The sequence below is a fragment of the Pristis pectinata genome, chromosome 10, assembly GCF_009764475.1.
Source record: "Pristis pectinata isolate sPriPec2 chromosome 10, sPriPec2.1.pri, whole genome shotgun sequence".
NCBI lineage: Eukaryota > Metazoa > Chordata > Chondrichthyes > Rhinopristiformes > Pristidae > Pristis > Pristis pectinata.
In genome coordinates this window covers 24,072,038-24,089,867 of record NC_067414.1, presented here as the reverse complement: position 1 = coordinate 24,089,867, position 17,830 = coordinate 24,072,038, and the positions used below count along the sequence as shown (strand labels likewise).

At 38.8% G+C, this 17,830-nt stretch overlaps 1 protein-coding gene across 1 annotated transcript in view; it reads right to left on the bottom strand.

The window, feature by feature from the left end:
- Window positions 1–17,830, bottom strand: part of ascc3 (activating signal cointegrator 1 complex subunit 3) — a 343,029-nt gene that overhangs the window by 200,946 nt on the left and 124,253 nt on the right. The window contains 1 exon segment of the mRNA XM_052024551.1: window positions 15,427–15,561. Coding sequence (XP_051880511.1) covers window positions 15,427–15,561 — 135 coding nt within the window.

Here is a 17,830-nt window from a genome sequence, read left to right as displayed (position 1 = left end):
TGAAGCATAACGTCCCCACTTTTGTATTCAGTTCCTTTCACAATAAACAGTAACATCCTGTAAGCTTTTCTAATTATTTGCTGGCTCTGCCTTTGAGCCTTTTGTGAATCATAAAATATGACACACAGATTCATCCGCATCTTTGTCTCATCAGCAAATTTAGCAATCAAATCTTCTCTCATCTTAATCCAGGTTATTTATACAAATTGTAGAAAGTTGAGGACACAGCATGAATACCTCTAGTACACCACTCATTACATCTTGTTAACCAGAAAAGATGTTTATGCCCATTCTCTCTTTTCTGTCAATGCCAATATGTTACTTTCCATACGCCAAGGATTTATTTTTTGCAATAGTGTTTGATGCAGCACCTTATCAAATGCCTTCCTCAAATTAAAGTGCAGTATAACCACAGTTTACCCCTTCATACAGAGCACACACAATTTTTTTTCCAAAGAACATCAAAAAGTTATTCAAACATAATTTCTCTTTTGCAATACCACATTGATTCTGCCTGCTTATGCCTTTAGTAATAACTTCTAACATCTGTTATTGGGAAAATGTTAACTGGCTATGGTTTCTTGTCTCCTGTCGCTTTCTCTTTTTGAATAAAGAAGTTACACTTGTTATTTTCCTTTTCAATGGAAACTTCCCTAAATCTAGGAAATTTCAGAAAATTAAAGCCAACACATCAACCATCTCACTAGCCACTTCTTTTGAGGACTTAATATGAGGTCTATCAGGACCCAGAGACTTGTTAAGCTTCAGCTCTGACCAGTGCTCTTTACCACTGATCTGGTGATAGTAATTTTCAAGAGGTTCCCCTTTCCATTCCAATTCTCAGTTTGCAGCTATTTCTGGGATGTCACTTCCCTTGTTTTGGGATTTGCAAGAACACTGACCCCAGTATGGTGCAGGTGTAAACTGTTGCAACTGTACAACTCACTTTCCCCAGTACTGGTGCCACTACCCCATGAACTAAAACATACTTTTACCACAGTAATCTTTGAGCTATGTGTTAATTTTTACACGTTATTTGTTCTGTACCAATTAAGCTTTTCCTTTAATTGGTCTTAAATTGGAAGCCCATTGTCACATTTATGTTTAGAGTCACACATAAGTCAGATCAGGCAAGACCAGCAGATATCTTTCCTTGAAGAGACAGGTTTTTTTTAACCATCAATGAGATGGTGGATTTAAAATTCAGGGTTTTGTTTATTTACTTGTATTTAAATTCCCCGGTTGCCTGGCAGAGTTTGAACTCATTTTTCAACAGTCCAGGCCTCTCTAGACCAGTAATTAAGCCATGATGCCACTGCCCCCATGGTAACCTATCCAGCATCATGTTCTGATGGCATTTCCCATAGAAAAGAGGTTTTGAGGATTTTCAGCAAGATGCTGAGTCTTGAAAATTAATTTTACAAGATAAATAACCAGGATGGACTATACTGAGAGACAAGAATACTTTTGTAATGAAACCTGAAGACTAGCATTGAACCCTGCAATGGTCAGAAAAAGTTGTATTTGGCATAAGTCAGCACAATCATCAAAATAATTAAGATTTTGATATTGATACAGCTTTGCACATGTTAATAATTATACTACTTATCATTGGTTAAGTTGAAATTAAATTTGGAACACTGCTGCTGTTAATACCAGTGAAAATTCAGAGATAATATTTTCAATTGTCCCCTCAAACACTCCTTTGACATACAACTTCTGTATTCCAGCTGCTGTGTTTAAACAAATGGATATTCATTCACCTGAATTTCAGTATTATAACAAATTGAATGTTAATTTAATGTAATTCTTTTAAGTGCCTTCCTTAGCATTTTTGTTTGCATCCAATTATACACAATTATTTAATTGTAATTTAGAATTAATGCTTGGGCAAATGCAAGGAATAAAATAATTAAGCAGGGATTGATGTGCCAATTTCCAGTGAGAAATTAGAGATGTGTGGTGTCATGAATACCTGTCCAGAAATGGCAGCCAACAGCTTGTTTAAAATTGTGCCTTAGGCTGATGCTGGTAAGCATCTAATGCCAATTCACCCAGGACAGGTATTCCTCACCCATCTCTCATTTCTCCTGGCTTAATGGAAATGAAACTATATATATAAAAAAAAGATTGTTTAAGGAGTCCTGAAGTCCCAATACATCTAGTCAAGCATGCAAAACACTTGTTCTATCTGCTTACAATTTTGCACTGGTGTTATTAGCTCTATATGTGTATTCAGCGCACCAAATTGCTGTCTCAGCCAAGTGTCCTGGATGCTGGCAACTTGGCAGCTGGCATAGTTAAAAATCAAGTATGAAAGATAACATAAGAAACAAGAGTGAGCATACGTAACATGACTCCTCAAGCTACTTTGCACTGGTTGATCAGATCTTAACCTCAGCCCCACTTTCCTGCATGTTCCTCATAACCCTCGACTTCCCTATATATCAAAATTTTGTCTGTCTGGAATTTAGAAGTTTTCAATGAGCTGAAGGTTGGAAAATCGGATAATTGCCAGCTGAGCACTCATGTATATGAATATGGATATCACAAAATGAATAAGAGTTTTTGGCAGCAGATGACCTGCAGTAGGAGCAGTTGCAGGCAATACTACAGTAAAAAAAACTAGCAATCATCCTGATGGTGCAGATTTTGCTGATAAATGCCAGCAAGCCCAAGACTTCCATGTACCAGTGGTCAACGTGGAAGTTTTGAACTTACTCATGTCTGCAGAGTTGTTTTTTCAATTTGCATTTACCAGCACTTCCATCTATTAAAGTAAATTTGTAGAAAGTCAGGGACAAAGCAAAAGATTCTCATTATAATAGATTCATCAGGGAAACCAGTTAATGCATGTCAAAATAGGAAATCAATAAATAATTAAGAATAAAACTGATGTTGATGATGATCAGCACAACTTCAGGTTGATTGGTTTGCTGGACTGCAGAGCCAGTTCAGCATAAGTGATCAAACTTGAATCATGGTTCTCAAGGTTTAATAGCTATACTTTAGCCTAGGTCACCTATTGTCAGGGAGTAGGAAGGATTTTCCCAAACTTTATCTTTAAGATTTTAACAGTGGTCAACCACCTTTTTGAAAAGACAGAGTGCTCACAATAGTGACAAATACACATGACATGTGGTGAGTGGATCTGATGGGAAACTTAGCCATTCATTTCCCCACCTCCATATACTCGAAATGCCATTCCTGAGAAATGCATTACCATCATCTGCCTTCAGAACTCTCTTTCGTAGTCATCTATACTAAACGAACAGAAGTACAAAGTGACTTGCACTCTAATCAATAACTCCCCATGGAAGAGATTATCCCCATTTCCACTTGATAATATTTTGCATAAACATATCCAAGTCTGTAAAGTCTGTCCCATTTTGAATTGATTGAAAAAATATTCTAATCTCGCCACTCTTAATTAACACGAATCATAAATTATCATTCCCCCCCCAAATTTCAGTTTTCAAAAAAAAACATTTTTATTCATGAGCAAACATGTATAAACATAAATATTCAAAGTTGTTTTTCATTTTGCAATCCCTAGGACATTTAATACAGGACAATGTGGAAATATATACTGCAGAGCATAGGACCTCGTCGATTTACTCCTATCACTCAGCAAGTCTTGCAAATTACAAATTTGTTGCGGTTGCTACCGCGGAATAAAACAAGACTCTACTCAGAGGATTGCCAAACAGAACTGGTTTATTTTCCCGCCTTCCGCGGGCCCTTTAAGGGAGAATGTTCCCGCCCAAAACAACCGGCAATGACGTAAGTCCTACGTCATCAGGACTTTCCCACGCGCGGGTTCTCCCCGTCGCTCGGAAAGACGAGGCCCGCCGCCATCTTGGGCCTCGTCGCTCCGACGCCGCGCGACCCGACTGCCGAGCCGGTTCGCCCAACTAGACGGTGAGTCGCCACAAATTGTAAAAATAATGGAGAAACTCCCTACAGCTTGATACAAACTTGTTTTCTCCCCATTCCCATTCTACAAAGGGCCTTTTATCTGAAATGCTAACTCTATTTCTCTTTCCACAGATGCTGCCTAATCTACTGAGGTTTTTCACAGATTCCAATTTTATATTTTCCTAGACACAACTGAGACCAGTTCCAAGGTTGAAAACATTCAGGATTTATAGATATTGAATATATCAAAATACAGGAGAGAAGACATTGTTCAGCTGCATTACTTTACAATTGTAAGGAGCTATTTATGGTGCTCTATGTGCAATCCATCAGGGAAAAATCAATCACATCACTGCAGCAGCAAAGCACATCCATATATCTTGCAACAATTAGTTATTCAATTATTTGTATTTTTTAAACCCAGATTTGAGCTTAGGCAGAAGTACTTCTTTTAAGTAAGTAAAACAGGCACATTTTTGTAAAATGTATTTTTCTTCTTGTGCATATAAAATCAACATTTAACATATTTATCCAGGCACTTCTGAATTATAGAGCAGTACTTTATTTATCCATTGGGTGGTGCAAGCTGTTCACCTTACAAAACTGCCTATCCCAGTATGAAGAAATGAACTATTTAATAAGGATAGGACCCGTATTTAAATTTTAGCATCCTCATTGTGAAATTTTCAGTACTGTCAATAATTAATAGCACTCCACATGATACAGTTGTAAATAAATCCAAAATCATTGCTTTGGCTGCAAGGTTCCTATACTTAGTTCAGTGTTCTCTTTAATTTTATTGTGCTGTGTAATGTTGTACAGTTGCTTCCATCACATATGCACATGAGCAACTCTGCATGATTTTGGCTAAAAAAAATCAAGCAATATAAATACTGCAGAGCATATAGAAAAAATAAAACGTTGGATAGTCTACCACTTACATAAAATTAAACTTTCAAAACAATCTAGCAAGATACTAAGTCAATGTGGTGAAATGCTTTCTTCACCCTGGAACAGAAGAGATGATTACTGAAAAATGCTTTTTTCTTCACAACAAGCAATCAAGTATGCTAGTTGTCAAGACACTGGAAAATACAGAATTTGCAGAATGGAAATGATATTGGCTATTATTGGCCGAGTATAGAATACAAGAAGACTGGTCATGCAAGCACTGGAGAAAACAATAGTTAGTCCACAGATAGAGTAATATATACAGTTCTAGTCATTATACAACAGAAAAGATGTGATAGCACAGAAAGGGTGCAAAAGAAACTTACAAGGATGTTAACCATGCTGGAGAATTATGGCTACAAAGAGAGATTGTCTTTTTCCTTTGGATAAAGTGTACTGAGAGGAAATATAATTCAGATGTGTAAAATTATGAGAGCAGCAGTCAGGGCAAACAGAGAGGACCCATTTGCCTTAGCAGAAAGATCAGTAACTAATAAGCACAGATCTAAGCAATTAGTAAAAAGAATGAAGGGAAATTGAGGAAAAATAACGATTTCATTGAGTGAGAGTGTTGTGAGAAGTGAGAAGAGTGGTGAGCTTATTACCTGAAAGAGAGACAAGAAGAGAAACTCTCAAGTTAGAATAATACTTCGATGAGCTATAACTTGAAAGGCTATCAACCAAGAGCTAGGAAGAGGAATTAACCGAAAGTCGATATCTGGCCGGCATGGATAGTTTTACAACAGAGACAATTTAAAAAAATAAACAAATATATTGTGTTTCATTGCAGGTTTTGGTTTTATTATACAAACAAACTAGCAGCAGCAACTGAGCTCCATATCACAATGGAACTGTATTAACCTTCTGAGTCAAGATGACAAAACTACTTAATGATTGTATCCATTGATGTTAATTTATTTCCATAATGCTGTCAGATTTAGTAACATTTGTACACCAGTTCTCCCAGCAAGGTCTGCTGCATATCAATGCATAAATTAAAATGGAGAACAAAAGTCAATATGCAAATGTGTTGGGTCTATGATCCTTCCTCCAGGAATGATCTCAAATCTAAAACATCGAGAAATTTTAACCCATAAAAATAGGTGGGCAAATTTCTATGATTCTGAAAACTCTAGTTCCAGAACAGGATGAGAAGATCCAGTCCCATAATGAGCCACAATCAGCATGAATGTTTCTTCAAAGTCCAATAAGCCAACTCAGTAAAACCCACGCAATTACACATGAAAATAATTGACCCTCTTCCCCTACCCCATCCTCTATTGTCCTGGTCCCTGCTTTCTCCTTCCCATTGGCAGCTTTCATCTTTTCTGCTGCCATAAAATGTTAAAACTGCAGGGACGTTGGGAGAACCATTACATCAGGTGTCCTATCTATAACTCTTCACGGTGCCAATAGTTTGCCCTGAAAATACCGAGGCCATCAATGCACTGACAAAAATGTAACCTGATATGAGCGGAAAAAAATCTTTTTCTAACTTTCTTTTCAGGTTTCTAGTATATGCTCTAGCTTTCTTGTTATGTAGTTTAATGCATGGCTACTTGCAGGAATGTCTTCATTGAAGGCATTCTAATTTATACTTTGAGGTGGTATTCTGCTTTCTTCGATTTTTCTGTCCCCTGTTCACCTTTACCACTGGATATTTTCTTTCCCATTTTGACCATTAAACCAAGAAGAGTAACCCCTTCATGTCCCAAACCAATCATATCAGTCAATTGAGCAAAACTAATCTGTGATTTAGTTACAATTACCTGCCTTGTTTTCATACTCCTTTATAACCTAGCCTAACAGATATCTACTTATAGATTGTCTCAATGCTCTAAATTAAGCTAGGTTCAACAGCCTTTTCATGGAAGTGGTTCCAGATTTCTATTCCCTGTTGTATGAACAAGTGCTTTCTGCCATCACCACTGAATAATCTAATTCCAATTTTAAGGTAATGCTCAGATGTGTTATACTTCTACAAACCTGGAAATAGTTTCTTTCTACCCCCAATCAAATCATTTGATCACCTTAACACTTTTGTTAGTTCATCCCTTTATGTTCTGCACTCAGACATAAGCAACCTGTTCTCATAATTTAACCACTAGTGTTATCATCCTTCCAAATCTGTACTGCAACAATTAAAAAGCCTATTTATCCTGTTGGAGGACTCTGTACTGTAAAGCATCACTGAAATCTTACATTTGTGTTATTTAAAAGGTACTCAACAGCAGTGAATCATACAACATTACAGCACAGAAGGAGGTCACTGCCACGTTGAGGCCAGATGTAGGTTGGAGGAACAACACCTCATATCTCGCCTTGGTAGTCTCCAACTGACAGCCTCAACATTAATTTCTCTAACTTCTGGTAACCCCTCCCCTCTTCTCCCCACCCCCTTTTTTCCTTCATGTCTTCCTTCATTCCTGTGGCCCCTTCCCCCTTCTCTTTCCCCTTTCCCCACCCTCATGACCTGCCCATCCCTACCCATCTATTCTCCACCCCCTTCCCTTTATTCCATGGTCTACTGCCCTCTCCTACCGGATTCCTTCTTCTTCAGTCCTATGCCTCTTCTACCCATCACCTCTCAGCTTCTTACTTCTCCTCCCTCCCCCACCCTCCTACCTTCCCCCTCTCACCTGGACTCGCCTATCACCTGAATTCAGTTATCACCTGCCTGCATGTACTCCTCCCCCTCCCCCGACCTTCTTATTCCAGCTTTTGCCCTCTTCCTTTCCAGTTCTGATGAAGGGTCTCGACCCGAAACACCAACTATTTACTTCATAGATGCTGCCTGACCTGCTGAGTTCCTCCAGAATTTTGTGTGTTTTGCACAGCATACCATGTCAATTCCAAACAAAAACAGAGCTATTTTGGACATTCCCACTTCTCAGCTCTCAGTTATCAACCTTGTATATTACTACTTTTCAAGGAATCTTTGAAGGTTGAAGGCTGAATAACAAAGGTTGCTTGCTCCACTAGCCTTTCAGAGAGTTCAAGACTTCTTGCACTCTGGTGAAGAAATATTATCTCAACTACCTCCACTCTGGTGAAGAAATCTTATCTCAACTACCCTCCAATCTTTTTACTAACCAACTTGTATTTAAGTTAGAGGGAGCACTGATGCAAGGTTTCAACCTAAATCGTCGACAATTCTTTTCCCCTCACAGATGCTGCTCAACCTGCTGAGTTCCTCCAACAGATTGTTTGTTGCTCCAGATTCCAGTATCTGTAGTCTCGTGTCTCTAACTTGTATCTAAGCTCTCTGGATATGTCTTTTTCCCAAACTTTCTGATCACCTCCTCCTTGCATCTCATGATATTATACAACTGAATTAAATTTCCCCTCAAAGAAAACAATCTGACCATAATCAGTCCCTCCTCATAACTATCATTTTCTATCAAATGGCAATATCCTCATAAATATCCTTTGCATCTTCTGAAGTGTTAGCAAATACTTCCTCTGGTTTGGTGACCAGAACTGTGAAATAAATAGAATCATACAGAGTTCAGGTTGACCTTCCTAGTCTGATATTCTATGCCTCAGCTGACATAGAACAAGTATCTACTCTTCCTCTGTAACCAGTTTATCTGCTTCTACTACCTTCAAGGGTATGTAGACATGTATTACAAGATATTTGATTTTAGCATTTATAGAGCCAGATCATATTGGAACTGGCCTGCTGCCTGAGCTTATCTTTTCTGGATGCTGAGAGCCAAACAAGCTGACTGTCTGCATCTGAGGGACATCCTGTGAAGCAGAGTGGGTCAAAGAGGCAAGTAGACCTCAGATGTCATAGCATGGGATGAATCGGCCATGTGGGACATTGTGAAAAACACTTGTTAAATCGTTGTACATCAAATTCACTACCGTCATTAAATCTTACTTACTAACTCCCTAAAACATTCCATCAAATTAGCCAGACACGACAGAGTCATAGATTCTTGCAGCAAGGCCCAACTCGTCCATGCTACCAAGATGCCTGTCTGAGCTAGTCCCATTTGCCTGTGTTTGGCCCATATCCATCTAAACCTTTTCTATCCTTGTACCTGTCCAAATGCCTTTTAAACATTGTAATTATACCTGCCTCTACAGCTTCCTCTGGCAGAACCTGCCCCCCAAGTCCCCTTTAAATTTTTACCCTCTCATTTTAAATCTATGCATTTTAGTTTCTGATCTACTATCTTCCCTTAATAAAGTTATGCTGACTGCCCTTGATTAACCATTGCTTCCCTGTATGCTAAGTTATACAACCCCTCAGAATTTTTTCCAACAGTCTGTCCACTACTGATATTAGGCCAACTTGCCTGTAATTACTCAGGTCATCTTTCTTTCCATTCTAGCGACGTTCCAGTCCTCCAGCACCACACCTACAATTAAACAGGATTAAGTTGATCATGCTTTCTCCCCCATTGGTTCTTCTATATCCTGGGAAACATTTCATCCAGCCCTGGCAAATTATTTTGTTTTATTTTATTGCATCTTTAACATACCCTCTCTTTCTCTATATTTATTATTTCCAATACTCCATATTCTTACTTCATAACTGAATGTCTATAATATCTGTCTTCCATCAAGGTAAACAAAAAAGCATTCTTTTAGGAACTCCTTCCTTTATTATCCCCTTTCCTTTAGTGCACTTATTAAAAATTGCTTGGGCTTTCCTTGATCTTCCCTGTTTTTAGCTTCCTAATTATCTTTTCAATGCTGCATCTTCCATACTTGAGGCTTCCTTGGGCATACTTATGCACAATTAAGTTTTACCAAATCATGTAAAGGGAGCTGCTTTGGCATGATTCGTACTTTTAACATATTTCCATGTTTCTAAATTTAAAAACAACATGCTTAGAAAAAATGCTTGCTATTTCATATGCTGATCTATATGTATAGGTCACTTGCAATATTTTAAAAATTATTCGTCAGTCAGTTGAAGTTGTTCATTATCATGAAAGTTCCTCCCGTGCATTGTTAGTCAGCCACTGCTCAATGAGTCGGGATCTTGCCATCAACTTATAAGGCTAAGCTTTCAAGATCCACTTCAGACACTGGAGGACAAAAATCTACACACTGTGTGGAACCATTGGATATGGCACTATCAGATGAAATATTAATATAAGGCCTTGTCTGCTCTCCAAAGTGAATACAAAAGATCCTGTACATTATTTCAAAGACATTGTGAGCTAAAATCCGATCATGACAATTGAAGAATTTGATTATTGTTTTAAAAATATGCTGATGTTGTAAAAATCAACCATAAGTTTATGGCTCACTGTAAAGAGCCAATAAGATTGCTGATGTTCATCAGTAAGAAAACTTGCAATTCTTATCCTATCCAATAATGACAATAGTTCCATTTTGAAATACTTGACCCTTAAATACCCTTTCATGTTAGGGATGGGCAATGGATAGCTGCCTTAACACTGACCTACCCAGCTGAGTATTAAAAGTTAAAAATACCTTTTATTTATGAACAATTTCCTAAACCCTGGCTACCTCTTTGACCAGAACGTAGCTAAGCTGCTTTGAACTAAGAACTTCTCACAATTCTTATTGTAAAGTATATCACTTGTGACTGGAAAGCTTGTGGCAGAAAAGATGTAAGATAGTTTTAAAGGCTCTCTGTACAACAGGGATTGCTTTGTTATAATCGATTTTGTATTGTCCATGAAGTTGTTGAAATTTTTGTTCTTGACATGTAGCATGTTAAATTGCAGTGTTTTTTTTAAATAATTTCTCTTCTCCAATTAACTTTTTATCAAAAATTTTGATGAAATTGATGAAAGGTGCTGTGCTGAAGGAACATGATAACATAAAAAGTACGCATATTCCATACAGAAACTCAAGTATGCTCCACTATGCAGTAAGATAAATCCTCTATTTTGTCCATTTTTCAGTCCAATCTCCAGGTCACTTGATTTACAGCCCTTTGAGGAAAGAAACTCCTTCTCATCTTGGTCCTAAATGATCTGAGGTTATGCCCCCAGTTCCAGATTCTTCAGCCTCAGGAAGAACATTGTATGTCTCAGTGAGATCACTTCTGATGGCCTTGCAAGTATGGACCAGTGTAACTCAATTTTTCCTCAGAGGATGACTCATCTTGAAATCTTAGTTCTATCTAGCAGTCAATGAGTTATTTTATAAAGTAAAAACTCTTTGTTATCCTCACTATCATCTCACCATGTTACAGCAGTATTGAAGTAATTATGAGCTGAGCTATTAGCTAATAGGTATTAGCACATCACAGATCATACTTTTTTTAAAAAAGTATTGTTAATTGCATACATACCTACACACACGAGAAAAAAATAGTTGCACTGGAGTCTTCAAAAATTGTCTTGTATTATCTTTGTCAAATCACGCAGCTCAGGATGTTTCCTTGGGTACTGGACCCAACCAATCTCTAATTCCCACTGCCCTAGCAGCTTAAGGAGTCTTGGCCACGTGACTTCTCACATCTGCTCTGCCATTCAATAAGATCATGGCTAATCTTTTATCTCAATGCCACTTTGCTGCATTAACTCCATACCTTTTTATTTTTGTAATATCTAACATTCTAGCAATCTCTTCCTTGTATATACTTCGTATCTGACTCTCCACAGACTTCAAGGATAGAGATTCACTACTGTCTGGCTGAAGAAATTTCCTCTGATCACTCCTGAATGACTGACTCCTTATTTTGAGATTGTGATTCCTCGTTTTAGACACTTCAGCTTCCCAAATAGGTAGTGGGAATTAAAGAAACAGATACAGTATGTAACCAAGTTGCAGAAAGGTACAAAAGCAAAAGGCTTATAGTAGTGGAGGATTTCAACTTGTGCATGAAATAGTTAAATGTGTCCAAAAAAGCTCTTTGATTCAATATGTAGAGAGTTCTAATAGAGATGGGGCAGTACTTGACCTATCTTAGGAAATGACACTGGTCAGTTGGTGGTGGAAGGAGAACAATGCAACAGTTACCACAATTCTCAAAGTTTCACAGTAAGGGATAAGGTTGGTCCTCACGTTAAGGTCTTGAACTGGAGGAAGACTGATTTCATTAGCTTAGGAGAGGACCTGGAAAAATAGATTGGGAGCAGATGCTTGTGGGTAAAATGACAGCTGACAAGTGGAAGTCACTTAGAAGAGAGTTAATAAGAGTTCAGGACCAACATGTTCCAGCAAGGGTGAAACAAAGACAGCAAGATTAAGGAACCTTTGATGAGAAAAGGTATTGAAGGTTTGATCAGGAGAAAAACAGAAATATATGGCAGGTAGAGGCAACTGGGATCGAGGTGTTCTGTTGAGGAATATAGAGTGTGCAGGACAGAACTTAAAGAAAGAAATCAGGAGGGCAAAAAGTGGTCATGGACTATCCTTGGCAAGTAAGATAAAGGAGAATACCGAGATATTCTATAAGTATATCAGGAGCAAGTGGGTAGCCAGGGAAAGAGTGGGTTTCCTAAGGGACCAAAGGGCCAATCTTTGTGTGGGGACTGGTGATGTGGGTGGAGTACAAAGTAAATACTTCTTATCTGTATTCACCAAGAAGGACATGGAAGATGGTGAGTTCAGGGAGGGGTATGTGGATAGTCTGGAGCAGGTCACTACTAAGGAGGAGATGTTAGATGTCATGGGATGCTCAAGTGTTGATGAATCCCCAGGACAAGATGAGATCTGTCTCAGCTTGCTATGGGAAGCAAGGAAGGAGACAGCCAAAGCCCTGAACAGAAATTTTTGCATCATTGTTAGTCACAGGTGAGGTGCTGGAAGATTGGTGGATAGATAGTAGAATATAGAACAGTACCACACAGGAACTGGCCCTTTGGCCCATGATGTCTGTGCCAACCACGATGCCAATTTAAACTAATCCCTTCTGCCTCCACATGGTCTATATCCCTCCATTCCCTGCCTGTTCACGTGCTTGTCCAATTGCCTTTAAATGTTCCTATGATATCTGCTTCTACCACCTCCCCTGGCAGTGCATTCTAGACACCCATCTCTGTGGAAAAAAAAACTTTCCTTGCACATCTCCTTTAAACATTTCCTCTCTCACCTTAAAGATGTGCCCTCTAGTATTTGATATTTCTGTCCTGTAGAAAAGACTCTGACTATCTACCCTATCTATGTCTCTCATAATTTTATGTAATTCTATCAGGTTGCCCGCAGCCTCTGATGTTCCAGAGAAAACAATCCAAGTTTGTCCAAACTCTCCTTATAGCTAATACTCTTTCAGAGAACATAGAACATTACAGCACAGTACAGGCCCTTCAGCCCACAATGTTGTGCCGACATTTTATCCTGCTCTAAAATCTATCTAACCCTTCCCTCCCACACAGCCCTTAATTTTTCTGTCATTCATGTGTCTATCTAAGAGTCTCTTAAATGTCCCTAATGTATCTGCCCCCACAACCTCTGCTGGCAGTGCATTCCACGCACCCACCACTCTCTGTGTAAAAAAACTTACCCCTGACATCCCCCTTATATCTTCCTCCAATCACCTTAAAATTATGTCCCCTCATGTTAACCATTGTCGCCCTGGGAAAAAGTCTCTGCCTGTCCGCTCGATCTATGCCTCTTATCATCTTGTACACCTCTATCAAGTCACCACTCATCCTCCTCCTCTCCAAAGAGAAAAGCCCTTGCTCACTCAACCTATCCTCATAAGTCATGCTTTCCAAGCCAGGCAACATCCTGGTAAAGCTCCTCTGCACCCTTTCTAAAGCTTCCACATCCTTCCTGTAATGTGGGAACCAAAACTCCATAGAATATTCCAAATATGGCCTAACCAAAGTTTTACACAACTGCAAAATGACTTCTAAACTTTTATAGTCAATGCCCCGACTGATGAAAGCAAATGTGCCATATACCTTCTTTACCATCCTATCTACCTGTTTTGCTCTTTCAGGGAGCTATGGACTTACACCGCAAGATCCCTCTGTACATCAATGTTTCGAGAGTCCTGCCATTTAAACCTCAAGCACAATCCAGTTCTCTTTGGGAGGCAGTGATTGATTCTTTTTCCACCTTCACTACAGACAGTGAACTCCAGGTCCTGGCTAATCTCCGAGTAAAGAAATTGTCCTCATAATTTTTGCCCAAATCTTTAAACCTGTGCTCTTTCCTCCACCATCCATCCATGAACCATCCTGCTGCTTCTGTTGTTTACACTCTCTTAACTGTTTGAACTGATATCCACTGCCAGCTCACTAACATCCACAACAATCTGTCCACAATTCTGCCAACTATGACGTCTATGATGGCTCTTTTCCATTCATCAAGTTTCTTAGTCAGATCTCATATTTCACATCAGTTCTTTCTAAGTGGCCACCTTTTTCTCAGTGTGGATTGCTCTCACTCTTGGTAGAAAGAACCTTTGGCTTTCTTGGTAGAGAGATTTTTGTATTTATATTTTATTTTATAAATTATATTTTGTATTTATAAACTATAATCCTATTGTTCTGTACTTACCCATTTAGTTGTTGGACACATGCTTACAACTAACAATTATTTCCATATCTCCTTACAACATAGGAGGCGGCCATTGTGTGTGTGTGTGTGTGTGTGTGTGTGTGTGTGTGTGTGTGTGTGTGTGTGTTGGCTCATAGAGTAATCACTTTCTCCCAGTAATTTTCCCTGTAACCTATTTGCCCCACATTGCCATCATTATTTTGTACACTGGCCCATTAACCTGCCAACACACACATCTTTGACATGTGGGAGGAAACCAGAGCACCCAGAGAAAACCCACACACAGCCACATGGAGAAAGTGCAAACTCCACATAGACAGTGCTGGATTGAACCTGGGTCATAGCAGCTGTAAGGTATGGTCACTTATTTCTGGACGTGACTGAAGAACTGTTGAATCAATGTAATTAAGGAGAAAAGTAATATTGTCTGAATAGTTTTCTATGATGTCTTTGTTGAGTAATAACTGTGCGCAATATTCACAATGGTTTTCAATGCAGTTATTTTGGCATTATGTATCCATTTCTTTGGATACTTAATCTAAGTGATATAATGTGGGTTATGAACACAAGCTACAAAATTCTGCAGAATATCTTGAATCTCCAGCTGGAAACTAGCAGGACTGCCAGAGACACAGTAAAGACCAGTTTTGTCAAGTGGCTTCCATATCTTGGAGGGAACAGCCAGAGGATGTACAGAAACTCATTTCACATTGCATCATTTTTCCTTCTATAACATATCATTTCATAATTTGCAGTGTTAAATTGTATATACCGAGTCCCCTTCCATTTTACCAGTCTGTCTACATCTCCTGAAACTTGCTGCTATACCGATCATTGCAGACTACTTTTCCAAGCTTTAAAATTACCTTTTTATATCAAAGTCCAAGTCTATGATGTTAATATGCATTAAAAATAGTGTTCCTAGTATCACCCACTGGGGTACAGTTATTTATGCTTCATCTGGCCTGAAAAAAATTCATATGCCATTATTCCTTGCTTTTGCATAAACTGTTGCAGATTGGTATTAGGGTGTTCTGCTGCAGTTCTGTGAGAAACTCCAGGGGAGCGCACATATGCACTTTATTGGTGAAAGTTCTCTCGCAAACATACCTGCTTCTCAGCAGAACCGTAGTCTGCACTTTGGTTTGGTACGAAATACATGATCTCACCCCTGTTTTTTGCCATCTCTTGAAGGGCCATGGCTGTACGTACAGTTGAATTTCTTGCATGCACAAATACCATAACCTGGGAACAAACAACATCCGAATAGTTATACAAAACTACGCACAAAGCATAATAAAGAAATATGTTTGTATTTTATTTCAAACAAAAACAGAAAATGTTGGAAATACACTGCAGGTCAGTGTATTTAAATAAATAAGCAGATATTTATGAATGCTTTTTTTTCTCTTTATTATTTTCAACATATGTGGTTCTTTTAGTGATATACAGGAGGAAACTTTTATTAATAGGTGAAGTCACCACAGTCATCACTCTGTAATATTCAGCTCTGATGAAAGGCCATTGGCCTGAAACATTTACTTTGTTTGCCTCTCCTCAGATGTTGCCTAATCTATGTAGTGTATCTGCATTTTCCCTTTTTAATTTAGACTTCCATTATCTGCAGCATGGAGGCATCATTCATCCAACTTCAATGCAAGTGACCCAAGATCAAACCACTCTGGATGCCTATTGTAAATCACATGCTGAATCTACTAATGATGGAATCTAAGACTAATGAATAATTATTGTCACTTAAAAAGTTGAAATTAATTACAAAAATTAATGCAATTAAATTAAAATAAATACTTTAAAGCAACAGACAACCATTAATTAAAACACAAATAAACAGTAAAATACAGGAAAAGAAACTTTGCTAGATTTATCTTTATAATCAAAGTCTGTAACCCTTTTCAAATGAATGGAGCTACACTTGATTTGCTAGCCCTGGGTAGGGTAAAGCTGAGAAGAAATATGAAGTGTTTCTAGCCCACTAATTCAGCAAGTTATAAAATGCTCCTGGATTCAGAGATGAGGGGCCACATGCACCCACCTCTGACCTTCAACATCTTCCACACTTATGCTTCTGTGTGCAGACAGAGAACATAGAACAATACAGTACAAAACAGAAACAGTTCCATTGGCCCAAAATGTCTGTGCTGACCTATGATGCCAATCCAAACTAATCCAATCTGCCTGCACATGGTCTATCCCTCCAGTTCCTGCCCGTCCATGCGCCTGTCTAAACGTCTCTTAAACATTGTTATTGTATCTGCTTCCACCACTTCCCCAGAGAGCTACCAGGCACCTACCACTCTTTGTGTGAAAAAAAACATGTCTCACAAATCTCCATTAAACTTTTCTCCTCTCAATTTAAGCCATTGTCCTCTAGTATTTGGCATTTTCACTCTAGGAAAAAGAGTCTGACTATCAACCCTATCTTTGCCTCTCATAATTTTATATACCTCTGTCAATGTTTCCATAAAATAGAGGGCTATGGGTAAGCCTAGTAATTTCTAGGGTAGCAACATATGTTCGGCACAGCTTTGTGGGCCGAAGGGCCTGAATTGTGCTGTAGTTTTTTTCTATGTTTTTTCCTATGTTTCTAAGTCACCCCTCAGCCTTCAGTGCTCCAAGGAAAACAATTCAAGTTTGTGCAACCTCTCCTTAATTCAGACAACGTCCTGGTGAACCTCTTCTGCACCCTCTCTAATGCCTTCACATCCTTCCTGCAATGCAGGGTCCAGGACTGCAAACAGTACTCCAAAGTTTTATACAACTGAAACGTGACTTCCCGACTTTTATACTCAACACCCCGACTGATGAAGGCAAGTATTCTTTACCACCCTATCTACTTGTGTTTCCATTTTCAGGGAGCTATGGTCTTGCACCCCAAGATCCCTCTGTACATCGATGCTCCTAAAGGTCCTGCCATCTTCTGTAAACTTTCCTCTTGCATTTGACCTCCCAAAGTGCTATACCTTATACTTGTCCAGATTAAATTCCATCTGCCACTTCTCTACCCACATTTCCAACTGGTCTATATCCTGCTGAATCTTTTGACAACCCTCATCGCTATCCACAACTCTGCCAGCTTTTGTGTCATCTGCAAACTTACTAATCGGCCCACCTACATTTTCATCCAAATCATTTATATATATCACAAACAACAGAGGTCCCAGCACTGATCCTTGAGGAATACTACTGGTCACAGACCTCCAGTGTGAATAACACCCCTCCACCATTGCCCTGTCTTCTATCACCAAGGCAACTTTGAATCCAATCTACCAAGTCTCCATAAATCCCATGTGCCTTAATCTTCTGGATCAGCTTACCATGAGGAACCTTGTCAAGTGCTTTACTGAAGTCCATCCAAACAACCTGCATTGCACTGCTCTTATTAATCATCTTCGTCACCTCCTCAAAAAATTCAGTCAAGTTTGTGAGACATGACCTTCCCCGCAAAGCCATGCCAATTATCCCTAATAAGTCTATGCTTTTCCAGATGCGAGTA